This window comes from Branchiostoma lanceolatum, chromosome 14, assembly GCF_035083965.1.
Source record: "Branchiostoma lanceolatum isolate klBraLanc5 chromosome 14, klBraLanc5.hap2, whole genome shotgun sequence".
Taxonomy (NCBI): domain Eukaryota; kingdom Metazoa; phylum Chordata; class Leptocardii; order Amphioxiformes; family Branchiostomatidae; genus Branchiostoma; species Branchiostoma lanceolatum.
In genome coordinates, this window is record NC_089735.1 from 9989584 (window position 1) to 10006878 (window position 17295).

Genomic DNA, 17295 nt, shown 5'->3' on the forward strand with positions numbered 1-17295 from the left:
CTCTACTACTTAGGTTAGCTGAGGTGTGAGTAACGTCGAGGACAAGTTGTGGTATTGGGGTACAATTTAAGTATTCTGTCTAGCCATGTTTCTTGTAGAAACGCCATACTACTTTATACATTCACAGTTAATATACATGTAATGATGAAATTTGTAAAATATCTCTTAACTGATACAGCAACAATGTATGATAAATCTAATGTCGTAGCATTTCTTCAGTGCCAACCACTGTACCTGATGTAGTATTATTTAAGATAATTTTTGCTTCTATCAAATTTGGACGATGAAATGCTACTGTTCTTGTATAAGTAACGAAGATGAACAACTACATTCTGACAGATGTATAAGTCATATTTCCAACTTAAAAACGTCACATTTCATCATTATTATGCTGTTGTTGTTCGACGAAATTCTACTATGTTGTCAAGATATCTGTCAAAGGTAAATTGTTATCCAGTAATACACTCCCAAGAGATGGTATTTTAAGTGCTGCCCTTAGGCAATGTAGACCGTCACATGTGCACGTATCTTTGTTTCAGAGTGAGCTCTAAGTGATAGCAGTTTGTGATTACTATCAGTGTCACTATATCAGGGTTGGGTAGGGTTTAAAACAAAACTCCATGCGTGTTTGTCCTATTTCTTTTGGTTCGGTTTTGAAAACTCATCATTGCCAAACAATTCGATGTCATTGCTTTGTATTCAGTGTGTGGATTAATTTTCCCGGTGGATCCAATAAGCTTTGTCAGAACCCTGCTGATCGTTGTGATTCAACGCTATAGTTTGACCTATTAGACAATGCGATACGGCTCAATGCCATCGCTATCTGGCTATGAATGCATTAGACACAGATTCGCACCCAGGCAAAGGTTACTCGCGGTCAGAAACAATGGAATATATGCTATTGAGTGGCTTGTAAAGTTTCTTTTTAAATCGTGTGCTGTAATTGTATATCAGAATTGTTTAGGAAAGAATTACCAGTACAACATGTCGTGTGACATGAAAAGATAATGACAATCTAGGATAACTGAGAACCCGGTTGCTTTAGTGTACCAAGTCTTTAACTTCATGTGTAACATGAGCAGCAGGTCAAAGGTGGTTGGAAGTCGATACCGAGCCCCGACCAAGGACATTTAATGGGCTCTGATATAGATAGCCCCTTTAGCTTCCCTGCCAGACACATCTTTGCATTCTCTTTCAAATAATGTTATGTGTATGTGTACCAATGTTATGTTATGTTATCATGTATATGAATCCAGGAAGAGTAGTGAATTGCATCCGTGTAATTCACTAATGGATGTCATTTTAACAATAAACAATAAACAATAATGGTTAACTATGTCCGGTGAAATCTAAATTTCTAAGTTAACGCAATTTGTTTCTTCAGGTGCGTTTTTTGAAGAGCCAACGACTGCAGAGGAAACAGCGTTCAAATATGCGGTAGACCAGATCAACAGAAACAGCAGCATACTACCAGGGGTCAAACTTCTTTACAAAAAGGAAGTCATGAACAGATCCAACCCATTTCTAGCGACCATCAAAGGTAAGTGATATATTCTTACTACCTCAAGAGAAAGGATATAGACTCATTATAGAGGTATGTATAGTTTATGTTACGGGGGACGGTTCTGAAATTAGGTTTTAGCCCCATAGGTAGTTTTGGACGCTGTCCTCTGATGATTATGCCCCTACAGATGTTGATAAACTTCTTTACAATAAGGAAGTCATGGACAGCCCCAACCCATTTCTAACGACCATCAAAGGTACGTGATATATTCTTATTACCTCGGAGAAAGGGGATAGACTCATTATGGAGGTATATATAGCTTAAATGTGGTTTAGGCCCAATGGCTAGTTTTGGACACTGTCTTCTTACGACTCTGCCTCTGCAGGTGTTGAAACACGTTATAAATGATTGCTAAACATGAACTCAGTTCAGGTCTTTTTATTTTTGTTTACTGAAGGTATGACATTAATGTATTGGTGATATTCCTTTAGATCAATAGAGTGAAAAAGGACTAAGGAAGATTTTAGCATTCTACTAGTATCGTCGATGTTCCTTCTCCTGTTCAGCTTCGCAAGGCAAATTTAATGTAGTAATATCGTACCGATGGTCTTTACGGATTTTGTGGAAATCGAAGAAGCCCATTTCCATTTTGATGGGATTTTGATCATGTCTCAATTCCGGGATATTTTCCTTAGAGTGCACAGAAATGACCGTGGCTAAACGCCCTGAAATGCGTTCCCAAGGTTGTGTCTCTTTTATTTATTGAACCGAAACGGGGGGCGTCTGGTCCCTGTACGTGGATAGTTCTCCGGTAGGTTTGGCGCCATTTCTCTAAGCCAACCCAATTACTCCGCTGCATTAACCCAGGGTAGGGTTAGCCGTGAGAAAACCACCTTCTGAATATCAATCCTGACCGAGGAGCCAACTTTAAAGCCATAACATAGATTATGACGTCAAAATCCAGCGGTCAAATACCATATAATGAAACCACAAGGGGAAGGCAATTATGGCAAACGTGAAGTTAATGCCCATAGTGTTATTACCCTTGCGGTGGTCAATGGCGTTCTCAAGCAACTCAAGCATTCAGCCGTGCTACCCAGAATAAAGGGCTGGGTTTGATGTATGCGGCTCTGCGTCCGGTTCTTTTTCCTTCGACAGTTAGAGGTCACGCTGGAACATGAGCTTGTCAAAAGTACTCTAGCCACTTATTTATCGAGGAAGGACAACACTATGTCCAAGTCAACCTCTTCTTCCTAAAGAATCTTTAATAGACATGAGTTAAAGCGCCATTTTGAATACTACATTATGTCTTTAACCTACTTATTGATCGCCAAATTCACAAAACACTCCATTGATCCCAAGCTTCAAGAGACTAAACAGTTTTGGTCCAAAAAAGTTGAATATATAGCAATGTCAATCTAACAGTTCTAGGCGCTAAATGAAGGTATTTATATTCAAGCAAGGGTCAGACTCTTCTGTTTTGAACCTTGATTAACAGAAATCTCTTTTAAACAGGCAGTATATACATTACACTTAAGAATGTACTTGCAACAATGTGAGGTAGCATCCCGAAGGTATAGCGAAATGTTCGCATTGGAAGCTTTAACATGGTACAAATGCAACCATGCAATGGAGCTTCGGCCCCCTGCTGTTTGCCATGTAAGAAAAAGTGACTTTTGGCCTTGCACCAGGAAATAATATTTCATGCGTAAGTATAAAATCGTAGGTGAGTCCAACTCTAATAAATCATAATCGATAGTGGGGATTTATTTATTCTGAAAACAAACTTTTCGATGTGAAATGATATACGGGCAACAACGATTTCTAGTGAAATCTACCTTGCGTTAAGAAGAACTTACGAGCGATATAAGAAAGGATATGACAGCTGACATATTGCCAATAAAAAGTGATGATTTTGTCCTCTATGACATTGATCCGTCCTTGGTGTACATTATTGATGTAACTGCAGCTGGGTGGTATTTCACAGGTATCACTCATGAATTATGAAAGTAGGACAGCAGTCAGAAAGAGTAACAAGACAACATAACAACTAACAATAACAATTCTATTGATATATTTATCTAAACTATTTCTCCAAAGCTATCACTAAGCATGATGGGAATATGTTTTTCTTTAATTCAAATACCTCGTATTACAGGAGGTATCCTCTAATAAATATCAAACTGTATGAAAAAGGCATAATATGATACTCAAAGGATGAGCGAGACAAAGAATAATCATAAGGGCCAAAGCTCATTTTGTAAAATATCGTTTTGATATTCCTTAAACGCCTTTATGTATCCAGTGACTTGATCCCCACTGGGTATTTTAAACAAATTGCACCTTTGGGTAGAATTATGATGGAGAAAGACCACCGCCCCATGTGTGCTGTAGGCGTTACTTCAGATATTAACTGTTCTCCTTTGGAAAATTACTGCTTCGGGCGGCCATTTTATCACAAGGGTGCACCTTCTAATGTGAAATGATGCGAAAAGTTCAAAACAGCATAGGGTTTCACACATTGGACCATTTGGACGTCCTCTAAAAGAAATGGATTTTATGCAGATCTTGATGCAAAGTATATCCAAATAAAGAACGTCTTATATTTCTTATGAACGATTAGGACACAATTTATTACAAATTGTTTACTTAGGATAACTGAAACAGTAAGTAAAATGCGTGACAAAAATCACGATAGCGGCATCTGATGGCTCTAACATCGGTAACAACAATAACGAAACTGTAACCCGAGACGAAAAAATCAGTCGTAAAGCAAATTTTTGGATGTAGCTACTGTTGTATATCAACCTTCAAGTTTTTCCCTGCCTTCATAACTTAGTAAATAATTTGGATCACCAAGACAGTTTGTAATGTGTGCCAACAACAAAAACTAAAATGATAACAAAATTTACCGTACTTCATGATATGAGATAGCAACAGCATTAGTGAGTCACACATACACACAAAATACCACAAAAATTGAATGAGCATCGTCAGGCCACTGCAACATTAGTGAGTCACACACAAAAACGCTACAGAACAAAAACCTAGTGCACGACGTAAGGTCATTACAACATTAGCGACTGGCCTCGATGCTCTTTCAACCATCTGCGTCTTATCAAAGGTGCACTAAAAGTTTCATGGACGTGCATTTAGGAGTGATCTCTTGGTAATATGCATGATGGCCTTTCTAACAGACTGAATTGCTAATGCGTTTTGAGGGCTGAGTCAAGCTGTTCAATGCCTGTATATGTATCTCAGCGTGTGTGCGCGCCATTCGATGTCCGGGACACTTAAGCTATCTGCGGGGTGCCGAACATACTTCAATGCATACGTTGAACCTAAAATAGCATGTGCAAACAATATGTTAAGATGATAATCTTACACTTCTTAAAAATGTAGCCAGAACATATGCTAGAATATTACTTATCTCTCATGGTAGTGGAAACGCATTTTTCTTCGAGATAGCTACGTTTTATATTAATACGATTGTTTCAATGAAACTTTACCCAATTCTTCATCGAGGCGATAATTACGGATTTTGAATTATGTATGAGGCGATGAATGCTGATATAAAGTGGAATACCGACGTTTCCGCAGAGATGGCCATAGCTGGAAATTAAAACTATAAATCGTGGGTCCGATATAGCGTTCCAGTAGTCAACATGGGTATTCATCAAAGATCTGCATATACAAAAGCTATGGCAATGATCAAGTAGGCATCGGAACATCAAATAAGTGCATTCTCAATCACGGCCATCAAGTAGTTAATGATTAATTAACCCTATCCAGACTGGGCTTTTTTGGTATATCTGGGACTGGGGGGGGCTGATTCGGCCCCCCCCCCTCATAATTTCCGAACGGTATGATGTATCATCACCAAATTTGCAGGGAGTGATATTAACGTCAAGTTTTATAATTCCTGTAATTTTGGTGACGTTATGACGTAATATGACGTAATTATGACGTCATCGATGTGATTTTATTGGCTAAATAGGGAATTCCCGTGATATCTAAAGGTATTAAACAAAACGGTTTGTATTATTCATTTTAAGGTATGCAAGGCATACAACGTCAATGGTAAGTACGTTGACGTCAAAACGACGCCATAGAGTGACGTCATGTGTTGTTAGCGATCCCTTGGGGTCCGCCATCTTGGATCGGCCATTTTGAAATTTTTAAAAATCCTTTTTTTCCACTTATGACCCCAAAGGACACTGAAAATAGACTAGAAACGTTAATCTAAATGTTTCTGATAAAGAAAATGTCAGGTATTGACGATTTTAAAGGCTAAAAAGCCTGCTGATACCTGAAATAGTGATAAAGTCCGCCATCTTGGATTTTGACTGATTGCGTCATCAAATTAGCATAAATTATGAATATTAAATCAGGAAAGTTACATCTAATTACATATGATGTTATACATGTGGGAAAACTAGTGTAGTTGTGCAAGAAAACCTGAGAAATATCATTGTTTTCAAAAAATTATTGATTTTTGCATAAAATGCCTGTCAGAAACCCGTTGCCATGGCAACATGAAAAATGATAAACTTTAACCATTAGTATAAAATTGTTCCCAACAAAATTTTAGGAAAAGTCACCAAGTTTGGTAGTCGTAGCCTACATCGTTTGGCAGTAATATGATGTCAAAGTTGCCGCGGGCACTTTTAGCCCCCCCCCCAGTCTGGATAGGGTTAATAAACTCTTATTCATAATGTAAATGTATATTCATGCTATACATCTGCAGAACTAGCTAGAGAACAAAAGAAGTTATCTTTCATCTAATTCATGTTAGCCATGTCTATTATTCAATAAACTGAGCTGTTAAACCTAAATGAAATATTCTAACCAACATGTAAGATAATTTCATGACATTAATACCGTCGGTGATATCAATTCATTCCGCAGTATAGTACGCATAATAAAAAATGTTACATTCCCTATTATATAAAAAAAATCCTCCGCACTTTTTTCGCCACCGAATTCTCTGACACTATTCAAATCATCTAAGCATTGAGACCTTTGAATATAAACTATAAAAACTCAACATCGGACATTAATGAATTGCGAGATTTTTTTAAAGAGATAACTATCAATATAATCTACTTTATTCCAAAATATAGATGTTTATTTAATTTAACAGATGCAGAACACTTACCTTTGGTTTTCGTCCACATCGTGCTCATTAGGGACCAGTCAGATTGCCACCTTTTCTTTTTCAATATTACAAGCCAATCAACAAAATGCATTCACCAATCAATGTGGAAATAACCAAGTTAAAATTTACCTCTTGTTTCTGTCTACAGTGTGTTCCTTGAAGACCAGTCAGATTGCCCCCCCCCCTTTTTTTAAATATCACCAGCCAGTCAACAAATAGTGTTTAATGTAGAAATAATCAAGTTAACTTTTTCTGTTGTTTTTGTCCACAGTGTGTTCCTTGATGACCAGTCAGATTGTTAGCATCACCAGTCAATCAACAACAACAAAAATCCTTCTCCGGTCCAGGTGGAAATAATCAATTCAACATTTTCTGTTCTTCTGTCTACAGTGTGTTCCTTGATGACCAGCCAGATTGCCGCACTTGTTAGCATCACCAGCCAATCAACAAATAGCGTTCTCCAGTCCATGACTAATACCATGACCCTACCACATCTCTACGTACCGAGGCCTTCATGTAACTGCAAGGTCCTCGAACCAAAAGGATACAGTATGAGCATGAGACCCAGGCAATCACAACTGGACCAGGCGTTATTGACATTGATAAAACAGCAACACTGGAGAAGTATAGTTTTGATATACGACGAATCTTACGGTGAGTCATCATTGTCTTTATTCATACAGTATTTAAAATGTGCACAACTTGTGACTAGAAGTTACAGAACGTTACGTTTTGCCTGTACCACATGAGTCGTCATTTTAGCCTTTACTACCTTCAAAAATTGTACGGCAATGCTAAGAAAGCTGATGAGGTAAAATTGTAGATAATAATTATTATGTAATATGTATGGAAAGATTGTAACGTGTGATTGTTACCCATTGAATATTTTCAATTAACAGCTTTGATGATTACGAAAATATAGCATGGATAGATGAAACATCACCAAATGACACCAAACATCACCACATGATTCATACAGTATATAGAGAGAAGGAAAATAACTCGGAGAAAAAAAAGATAAATGGAATAGAGCAAATAAAGAATGTACCAGATTTGATAGCAGAAAGTGTATCTTTAACATATTTTATGAAAACATCTTAGATGTCTACAGAACATTATTGACTGATATTTGGATTTTTCATAATATTTCTATGTGTTTTAGATTTTGAAAGACTGCAGACATTAATCATTGAGGGTACAAATCACGAGTGGGACATGCTAATACTGAGGGTATCTTCGAAAGACGTACTGAACAGCAAAGACTTCCGGAAGAAGCTGAGGTCCATTGACGAAAGGAACTTCAGATACAACAACGTAGTGGTATTATGTTCTCCAGACACAACAGTTGAAGTTCTGTACCAGGTAAGAAATCGGTTGTATTTTTTAAACATATATCAAGTACAAATCGTACGATTTCTCAAGGCAAAATGGTGCTGAACTGTAGTATAAATTATTTCCAGACTTGGCATTTATTGTTGTTATATGACAAACTAGAAGTTGGACATATATATGTATGTATATACATTATAGGAAAAAAGTGACATGATCCATTTTAGATAGTGCTGCAAAAACATTTTAGCTACACGATTCTGAAAACATTTAAGATCAATCCTTTAGTTTCCCTTCTATGCAAATTGAATCGAATATACATTTTATCCTATCACTATCCAATCCGTTAGACCTTACAATGCAAATACAGAAATGTTAACAATGTTTGCTTTAGTTTGATTGCGTCAAGCACTCTTGTCTAATCTGCTCACAAGAATAAGTATTCTATCCATGTTCTGACATTCCATTAGTCAAAATTCCTGAGCTAACTTAGTCTCATTTGCAGGCCTTTTGGGTGGCGTCGGCGTTTATTTTTGGTGGAGCGCTGATATGCGATTATCAACTTATTGGGGCCAGGGTCTTTTGTTGGAGAAATCGTATTTGTGCCCGTAATACGAATTCTTCAGCTAAAGACCCCCCCCCCCCAAAAAAAACACGCCGGCGCCACCCTGAAGGCATGCAAAGGCGTTACTTTGATCGCAAACCCATTATTCTATCCTTCATTTGGAACTATATTTAGTACACAGAAAAGCACGTCTAGATATCAGCTACAGTCAGCTTTCCTAAATACAAAAACAGCTGGCCGATAGTGGCAAAATTTGACTGTGATTTGCGATACAGTCCGTCTTGAGAGTTTGTTGAAATAATAAACGTAGACGCTAGAACGTATTCGGTCGTACTTAAGTGAGTTAAGTAACGGACAGGTCGTAAATATAAATCTAGGATGTTTCTCAACTTCTCATAGCCTGACGTAATACGAAAAGTTCTTTACAAATACCCCCCTCCCCCAAGTAAAATTATCTATGCCAACAACATTTTTTTTTTTCAAAGAAACTAACATTATCTAAATCACCGTCATGACGTCAGATGGTCAACCATTTTCTATTGACATATCAGTAATTATTGTTATTGTTGGTATGCATATCTAGCAGTGAGAACATCATGTTTATTTTACAATTATACCATATGTATCAATCTTGAAAAAATTATTTTAGCAATATGTCGGTACATTATAACCAACTTTACTCTTATGCGAATCTACCATTCAGAAATTAAAGTAGATCAAACAACATGCAGGACCTACCTTACATCAATAAGGATGACAGGGAATGATGCTAAGCTGTTTCTTAATCTAATCGTTAACAATCAATCTGTTATTTTAATACAGGCAAATGAAATGCACATGGTCGGAAACCAGTATCTCTGGGTGATCGCAAACGAGGTAAGTCCCTGAGCATCAAATATTAAATTGATTTTGTATCTTATAAAAGATTCTATATATTTCGATGAAATATTTTCTTAGAATACGAAGCTATGATACAGGAAATCTCTACTGTTAAGCAGAACGACATCAGAGATTAAATCCGCCAAGATGCACCACTGGTGGTTGAAAGTCATCTGTCATGCTCTCCTTATTTCTATGAGGATGAATTACCCATCATTACTTTTACGAGTGTGGCTAATCGTTATGTGATACTTAAAGCTAGGTCACTTCTGGAGCACATCATCGATTTACATTGTAAATGAATCGTTTTATGTAGCCGCAATGTTTCAAAACTTGAAATGAAATCGAAGGTGACTCGTGTTTTTTCGCAAAGAATGTATCAAATGATTTTGATTTTGTTTTTTATATGCCTTATCAAAATCAAGTGCCTAGTTCAATATTCCTATCATTTTAGAGTCACTGTGTTACTGGCTATTCAATACATTTAAAACCTACATCAAATACAAACATTTTGTTCTTCAGAGGCTTTTGATAGATCCGATACCTTGTTTGTACATTAGGTTGTCTTTCCAAATGCCTTCGCAAAATCTAATACGTAGTTGAAATAGCGTCCCAAATATAAACATGCCTCTCCCATTCATTTACCGCGGTAGGAAATAAGTGATCGACATTTGGACAGTATCAACATCACCACTGGCATGATCACTGGCATCAGGAAGAGAATACAAACGGACGGTTACCACTTGAACGGCTTCCTCGCGCATCTTCAGAAAATGCATCCTGGATACTCCCTCAGCTTTGTCCTTCCGACGTTACAAGACTTTCCGGTGAGTCAAATAAAATAGAATAGTAATTATAATTTTACACAACTTTGCGTTGTCTTCGCCTGTCGATAATTTAAGAACAGTAGCGGATATGTCCTTTAGAGGCATTGATTACCTAACTGTAAGGCTAGCGGACACGGGATCGATGGGTGGTGGGTTCGATTCCGGACTTTTCTGGAAAAAAATGTAGTGCCTTTGGTAAAGAAAATCTACACGACTTTCCTCCCCCTTTAAGGTGTATTACGTAAAATGGTGCACTTAGTTGAAGAATGGGATCTGCCTTTCAATACTGTGCCAATGACACAGTGTATTAACAGCAAATGGCTTCAAAAAGCTACGGGACCATTGCCTTCACCTTTCCTACGACATAAATACTATCTGATAACGTGAGTTGAAAGCAATGACGTCCAGTAAAATGGCAAAAGAAACCATCTGAACTGAATCTTCATTCATATCTAACATATCTAATTTGAATAAAGCAAGGTTGACATTACATTGAAATGAGTTAAAACCGTTTCATGGTTTGCAACGCCGTTGTGATAACAAGTAATTGTAGCAGGCCGACATTATGCAACCTAAAGTACATTGTTTCTCATTTAATGTGTCTGAGCGTCTACTTTGTATGCCAAAGGTCACGCTCATGAACTTTCCTTAAGCCTGTTTTATATGGAAGAGGTACTTTAGGTCCAAAATCACCTTTCCACATCGCGGGAAGTTAGACGTCAGTGATAAAATGCCACATGTCAACGGATTTTGGCAACGTAGCACAAAGTCTCTCGTATGTTTTATGGAAAACGTGTTCACATAATGGACCAATAACAATGCATGAAATGAGTCAACGATTGACGTCCATGGTTTATCATGTCGGATCCCTGATCCCTTACTACACATCACCGTATCACTAATTAGATTACGTCAAGGACGTAATGATAATTATATTAAGTCATGCAAAAATTACAGACCTCATTTTGCTTATTTTCATTGTTATGAAATATGTTCCCTACTAGTCTTCAACTTGAATAATCGTTGAATCCACGTAAGATATGCAGTAATATTGCAATTCGCGTTTTTGAGACGAATCATCAGGGAATGTACAAAAAACGGATGCTGTAAAATGTGTGCAATTATGAATTCTGTAGGATTCTAAATGGACTCATGGTTTGCATAAACTATACAATAACACAGCCATACTCTAGATACCAGCGACCTTTGTTATCAGAGGCCATTGACTCATACTTCGACCGGAAAGCTTGTTCTAATTCAAATGAAGTTGCATCGGGGGAAATGTCAGTCTACTCACGTACCTTCATTTCACTTTGTCTGCCTCGTGGCAGAAAGGGGCCTTGATTCAATACTCGTACTAGATCTCTGACGTAGGTCTTCTGTTGGGAAGACACGGTCTTCATATATATAGATTCCCATGCCTTATGTCTACCTCCTGTCGTTTCACTATTTTTGTCTTCAAAATAGGCTGTCACAATCTAGCTTTAGTATCGTTGAAGTGCTTATGTCTTCAAATCGTCTATATCAAATCATACTAAAAAATGTACGTTGTCAAGGTGGCATAAGCAATTGTTACGTTTAAATTAAGAATACAATAAAGTTTAAAACGGACCACAGCCATACACTTTGTTCCCAATGTTTGTTAGTTCATAATTTGCAAACTTCTGGATCTATTATTCACTCGGAGAAGGCAATCTGCTGTCCTAATAAACAGTGCTTCAACTGACTGCATTTTCCATCTCTCTCAATGAAGGGCCCAATTTCGGTAGAAAATTGCCTCCACTGATAGGATGCAGTATGACTTCCAATACAGTCTTACTTCATTGATACCTCATTTGTTTTGAGAGTAATGTTATAAAGTTGGCATCTTTCATCCGTAGTAGTTTTGCTATACGTCGGAACGCAAAAAGTTTTATTTTACCAACAGTAATGATTATGACTGTCAGAAAATCAATGTACATGCGATTAGCATGGGAACTGGTTTACGACATCACGTTTTAATAGGAGCTGTGATTTATTACCGTCGGTACCGTAAGTAATCTATAAACGTCAATTGAGGCGCAGGGTGATCAACATGGGAAAAGCCATTCGAGTTAATTCTTTATTTCAAGCTTTGTGTATTCCAAGATGGGTTATTGAGGGTTATTCAGTAAAGGCTGTACGTTTATACATCAATGTATCTCCTCTTAGGTAATGTGCAATACGACAAACTGATACCACAGTCCCACATAAGGCCATAATCCGAGATAGCCTGTTTATTGTGCCCATCGTAAAGCATAGCCGGTGATATTCACGAAATTGTCTGGTAAAACGCATTCCCTTCTCCCTGTGCTCATCACTGATCTCCATAATAATAATGACAGAAGACAATGAAGCATATTTGCAGTTGGTATTACTTAAGAAAAGCTATTTAATTCTGATCGCATGGCGTACACAGCTTGTTATGTACATCAATGCTGAACAAAATTAATTTCAGGCCTCTTCGGTTTCTTTTTTTACGTGAGACGTATTCCATTGCTAACATGACAAGTCGATACTACAGTTTCTTGTGAAATTTGATCAATTCTATTGTGCCTGTCGATTATTGAAGATTGATACATTTGTTAATGTGGTCTGAGCACAACCTGGTGCAAGACCCACATCTGTGAATATATTTTCACACAAAAAAGGATATTCAGTAGGCATATCCAGCTTGTTGAAGAACATAGCAAAGGTCTCTCAGAAATAAGACTATAATGGTGCCAGCTTACAGATGAACTTTGCTTTCGGTAGACGCTAGACTTTGGAGATGAAAAATGGTTCTACTGGGCGTTCATGTACATGTCTGTGATGGACTGAAACAGGTCAGGTTGGATGAATTGATTTCAACCATCTAGAGACCGGGTGCAATCGGTCACAGTGTCAAGCTTGTGCACTTGTTCTTCAAATTGGAAATCCGAAAAAGGTGAAATGCCAAGTCCCATAAGTAATCAATCTTGCCTGAAATACCATGTCGAGAATATTAGGTGGCTGTAACAATAACGTAATTTTCTGTTTTGGAAAAGATATCAACTCTCAGAGACTATTCAAAATAGCCAAAGCGTCGATGGAGAAACAAAATGTGGTTATATGACATATTTTGACACTGAACGTTGCTAATGATATTATAAATAAAGGCTATTCACAAAATAAGATACAGCATATTCATTGTCCACAACACCAAGGATAACTATAAAGTTAAGCGATAGCTACTGCCGGATTAGTAATGATTTTATGGAATTGTTTTCCTAAGTCTCATTCTAAATGATCTGCTGTTCAGTAAATCCCAACGTTCATTACTATGGATACCACAGCTACACCCAAGGACATTAGTGGCGAGAGAATAAACACTTACTGTGCTCTGCCCTCCCAAGAGTACTTTTATGTGAAGAAATTCGATCCATTCCTCTCATTCAATAACCATCCACTTCACCTAGATACATTTAGCCATGCTCTAGAGGATAGAATGTATTTACGTGATTTATATGATATGACTAAACTGACCTTAAACCGCCAGTAATATGACAATATTTCCATAGGCGTCAGAAAAGGGTTATGAAAAATGTGAGAAAATTCAAACACACATTATTTTTTTATTTGGTGTCTTGTATTTCATGCATGGGCTAGTGTTATATAATGTTAACTCCTCCTATTTGAATGTCGGATCGTGTTACTGCTATACTTTAAGTAAAGATGTACAATTTAAACTAGAAAGGTTTAGTCAAGTTTATGTTCATTTCTATATATCCATGTATAGCAATGCAATTAGTGCAATTAGAATCTTTTACTATTTTGTTCAAAACTTGTCAGAACAGTAATATTTCATATATATAAAAGAGAAGAAAGCACAATCATAAGCAAGCCAAGTAAGGCTATGAGTTATTTCTTAGTTGACCAAACAAATCAATTGCGTCCAATCTACTTAATTCCATAATGAAATTTAGGTAGACCTCTGATTCACCCCTTAATACCTAACCTGGTACTCAGAGCTATGATATATTCACAAGAATGTGGGCATAAACATTTTCATGGTGTCCACGGGGGTTGCCTTGGCGCTTTCTATAAAAATAATTTTGGCTAAGTGAAAAGGTCGGTCTCTTCTTTATGGAGCATAAAAGAGATATACAAGGTCATTCACGACTCTGATAGTCTAGCTTTATTGCCATGATCGGCATAACTCACAGCCCACGCCTAGTAGTTTAGCTAAACTCTTATGGCACCGTCCAAATAAGATATTGAGATATGTAGATAGAAAGCCTGAAAAAGCACAAGGCAATGCTAGCAAGACCGGTTTTGCAGCATCTTTTCCCGATGGTAGTATTTATCCCTAACACAATCCCTGTATCACGACGTTATAGCATTCTAGACTTTCGTTTCGATTTCATGTCAAAATATTGGAACTACCATGTGTATCAATGATACGCAACTTTCCATTATCGGCATAGTGGCGTTACTTAGTGTTCCTAACGCTTCTCCCCCAGCTATCTGCTGCGTACAGCTACGATGCGGTCTGGGCTCTGGCAAGGACCTTTGACATCCTCATCAAAGAGAGGAACTGGACAGCTGCAACTCCATTAATCTGTCACAAGCCGACTCCTTGGCTGGGTGGGAAAAACCTCCTTGGCTCCTTGCGCAAGGTGAGTGCCAGAACAATAAATATTCATCCATTTCTGCCACACCTTCAACATATCATTCTATCATTGCCCCTGAAACTAATACCTTCTTATTAAAACATGTCAAAATAAAGATCATTATCGCATCCCCGGGGTTTATGAAAATGAATAGTGGCGTCCTTATGTCTAGACATGAGTTAAGAAAGACGAACACCTACAGCTAGATCTTAGTATGTGTCATATGATTTTATATCTATGTAATATATATTTCACTTCGGGCCCAACCAAACATGCAAAATGTGTGTACAATTAGTACAAATTAATTTGATTATTTCCGTCTGCTGCTTCATCGTTGAAATTAGTTCTCGATGCAAACAAAGGCAGCAATGTCAATGCCGAAATGGTACCTATCAGCACGAGCATCTAATACCTTGATATTAAGAGAGCCTAGTTTAATATGAATGGTGAGGTATGGAAAAAGTATAGTCTGTATGCTGTTTGGTATTCCTTAAATATACATTTAGCTATAAGTAAGTTATGTTTTAAGTTTTAGTTATCACAACTGTTATACTAAATTCCTAAACATCACTCAAATCTAATGGTGTGGATTTTTCTTTTTACATAATTTTGATATTTGTATTAGAACAACATGTCAGGTCTTAATGGACCAGTACACTTTAACAACGAAGGATACAACGACAATGCCGAGATGGAGCTTCTTAGTCTGACGACCAACGACGAAAACATCACTAAGTTTTGGGCAGTGAGTTTCATCCCATATATTATGCTAAATGCACGCTAAGGCTACACCAAGTAATTTTTATGGATGACGTCCGCGCGCGCATTGATTTTGGTCTGTTCCCAGAAAAAAAACAAGAAATTCCGCTGCCTGTAACTATGACCAAAGATATACTATGTTTCTGCAGGCCTGCAAAATCAATGGGATATGGAAAGAAACAGGACAGGACAACAACTGCTGTTCAACTTCAACTGATTTATTCAAATTATTGCTGTTTTCCTGATGAATAAAAGAATTGTTAGTTGTTACACTGTGTTCTCTCATTCAATTTGTGTCCTAGCATGCGTCGTCGACTATTATATTTCAAATCTAGGTATCTTGTTTTTTTCGGCCCTTCTTGTTTTTTTTTGCGCTCTCGCATTAGATTTAGGGTCACCAAAGGACGTCATCCATAAAAATTACTTGGTGTAGCCTAATCAAGAATCCTGGACTAAGGCATGTTTATACTACGTTTAAGGCCTCCCTTCGTCTTGAAGAGACACATTTCTATGTTCTATAATATAATAATTATGATGACAATTTGATGCTTTTCATCCGGACCGCGAACACATTACAAAATATCTATGATTTATAGTTCTCTACATTTGTGTACAATACCTGAGAGAGTTATTAGCTATTGCGAAACAACACACACTTATTTGTATTGAGGAGACAAGTTTCTATGTCCTATAGTAATCAAGATGAATTTTTGATGCTATTTATCCGGACGGCGAACACATTATACAATATCTATGATTTATGGTCCTCTACAGTTGTGTACAATACATGTGGGAGTAAATAGCTATTACAAAACGAAACACATTTATAAATTGACGCATGGGACGTTAGCTCCAGGGTGACTACAAACTTTCAAGCTGTTAAAAGTGCGCCCAAATTCCATTTTTATCTTCTTTCTCAGGGGAGAGAACTTTCCTCTGACATATCGATTCTGGAATCGAATCGGTTTGTACATAATACACTCCACTACACATAGTCTCTCACATTCTTTACAGGCTTTAAGGGTCGTGCCCTCCAACGACATTATGTCTTTTGAACGACGTTGATTAACGAGACCAGTTAGCATGGCTGCCACTGATATCGTTCTACAACTGATTCAAACCACGCGATTGCTATCACATTAATCCGCTCGGTAAAAAAGAAAGCACAAACCCAATAAATCTAGAGAGGGTAGCTATATACAATAAATAGGATGACACAAATTCACAGCCAATTTACTTTCCTTGGTCAAAAATGACGACAAAAATAACTAATGCGATTTTTCTGCTGATATAGAAAAGAAAACTATGAAAAAAGTGTCTCTTTAGTAATTAGACCCGTATGCTTCCTCCTTTTGCTGTTGAAGTTTCACACATTTAGACACTAGAGAGAAAATGCCTTGTCTAACAAGTTCTAGAACCAAATAGGACCTTGTCCGGAATGGCAATTCAAAGACGTTGCCTTCTAACAACTTGTCTGATCGATTGTCACACTCTACATTTGTTTCCACATACCAATTCCACACACCAGACGTATCGACCTGTCTGCAACATTCTCCAGCAAAGTGTGATCTAGTGTCAACTCTTAAGCCGTAAATACGGCTTGTTATTGAGACGTATGGTTATGA

The 17295-nt window shown here is 37.4% G+C and overlaps 1 protein-coding gene across 3 annotated transcripts in view; it reads left to right on the forward strand.

Moving 5' to 3' along the window:
- Positions 1-17295, forward strand: part of LOC136448560 (glutamate receptor ionotropic, delta-1-like) — a 48491-nt gene that overhangs the window by 22006 nt on the left and 9190 nt on the right. For all 3 annotated transcript variants that reach the window (XM_066448170.1, XM_066448173.1, XM_066448172.1), the window contains exons 2-8: positions 1385-1540; positions 7053-7316; positions 7825-8024; positions 9379-9432; positions 10089-10262; positions 14762-14917; positions 15537-15656. In XM_066448170.1, coding sequence (XP_066304267.1) covers positions 1385-1540; positions 7053-7316; positions 7825-8024; positions 9379-9432; positions 10089-10262; positions 14762-14917; positions 15537-15656 — 1124 coding nt within the window. The remainder of the gene's footprint in view (positions 1-1384; positions 1541-7052; positions 7317-7824; positions 8025-9378; positions 9433-10088; positions 10263-14761; positions 14918-15536; positions 15657-17295) is intronic.